At 42.2% G+C, this 536-nt stretch overlaps 1 protein-coding gene across 1 annotated transcript in view; it reads left to right on the top strand.

The window, feature by feature from the left end:
* Positions 1–334: 334 nt before the first annotated feature.
* LOC105301932 (methyl-CpG-binding domain protein 3-like 2B) overlaps positions 335–536 on the top strand; it is a 7,449-nt gene continuing 7,247 nt past the window's right edge. The window contains exon 1 of the mRNA XM_023520263.1: positions 335–464. Within this exon, the coding sequence (XP_023376031.1) occupies positions 335–464 (130 nt within the window). The remainder of the gene's footprint in view (positions 465–536) is intronic.

Genomic DNA, 536 nt, shown 5'->3' with positions numbered 1-536 from the left:
AGGAAGAGAATCAAGGAAGTAAGAATACTTATCCGTAGTAGAAGTATTTGTGTAAAAAGCCTGTGTGATGGGAATATGGTGCTTCTGAGTTATTTATTTACTAACAGAGAATATATGAATAAAAATGGGACTTGGGTGTGTAAGTGAAAGTGAGTATCTAGAGGTTGAAAGGCACATGATTTTACTAGAGATGAGGCACTAAAAGACTACAGAAACTAGATGATTGTGTGCCCGAAAGCACAGTAAAAAAGAGATGAAGAAAAACCGGAAGCCTTGGGATATAAAGAAACTTGTGATCCTGGTGTGCATATGACGGTGGGTTATGGGCACCAGCATGTGTGTACTTGACATTGAAAAGGATGAGAAGAGGGAAACATCCTCAGAGGAGGATGGCAGAGGGAAATGGTCTGGAACTGACACTGGTAGTGACTTCGAACTTCCTGTCCTTGACTCATCTGTGCTTGGTATCCTCCCAAGATCTGGTTCTCACTGTTGGGTGCCTGTGCCAGCAGCAGCATCTGTGAATACTAGAAATG

Source organism: Pteropus vampyrus, unplaced genomic scaffold (assembly GCF_000151845.1).
Source record: "Pteropus vampyrus isolate Shadow unplaced genomic scaffold, Pvam_2.0 Scaffold255, whole genome shotgun sequence".
Lineage (NCBI taxonomy): Eukaryota > Metazoa > Chordata > Mammalia > Chiroptera > Pteropodidae > Pteropus > Pteropus vampyrus.
The sequence above is the reverse complement of the archived record's forward strand: the minus strand, read 5'-3'. Positions and strand labels throughout refer to the sequence as shown.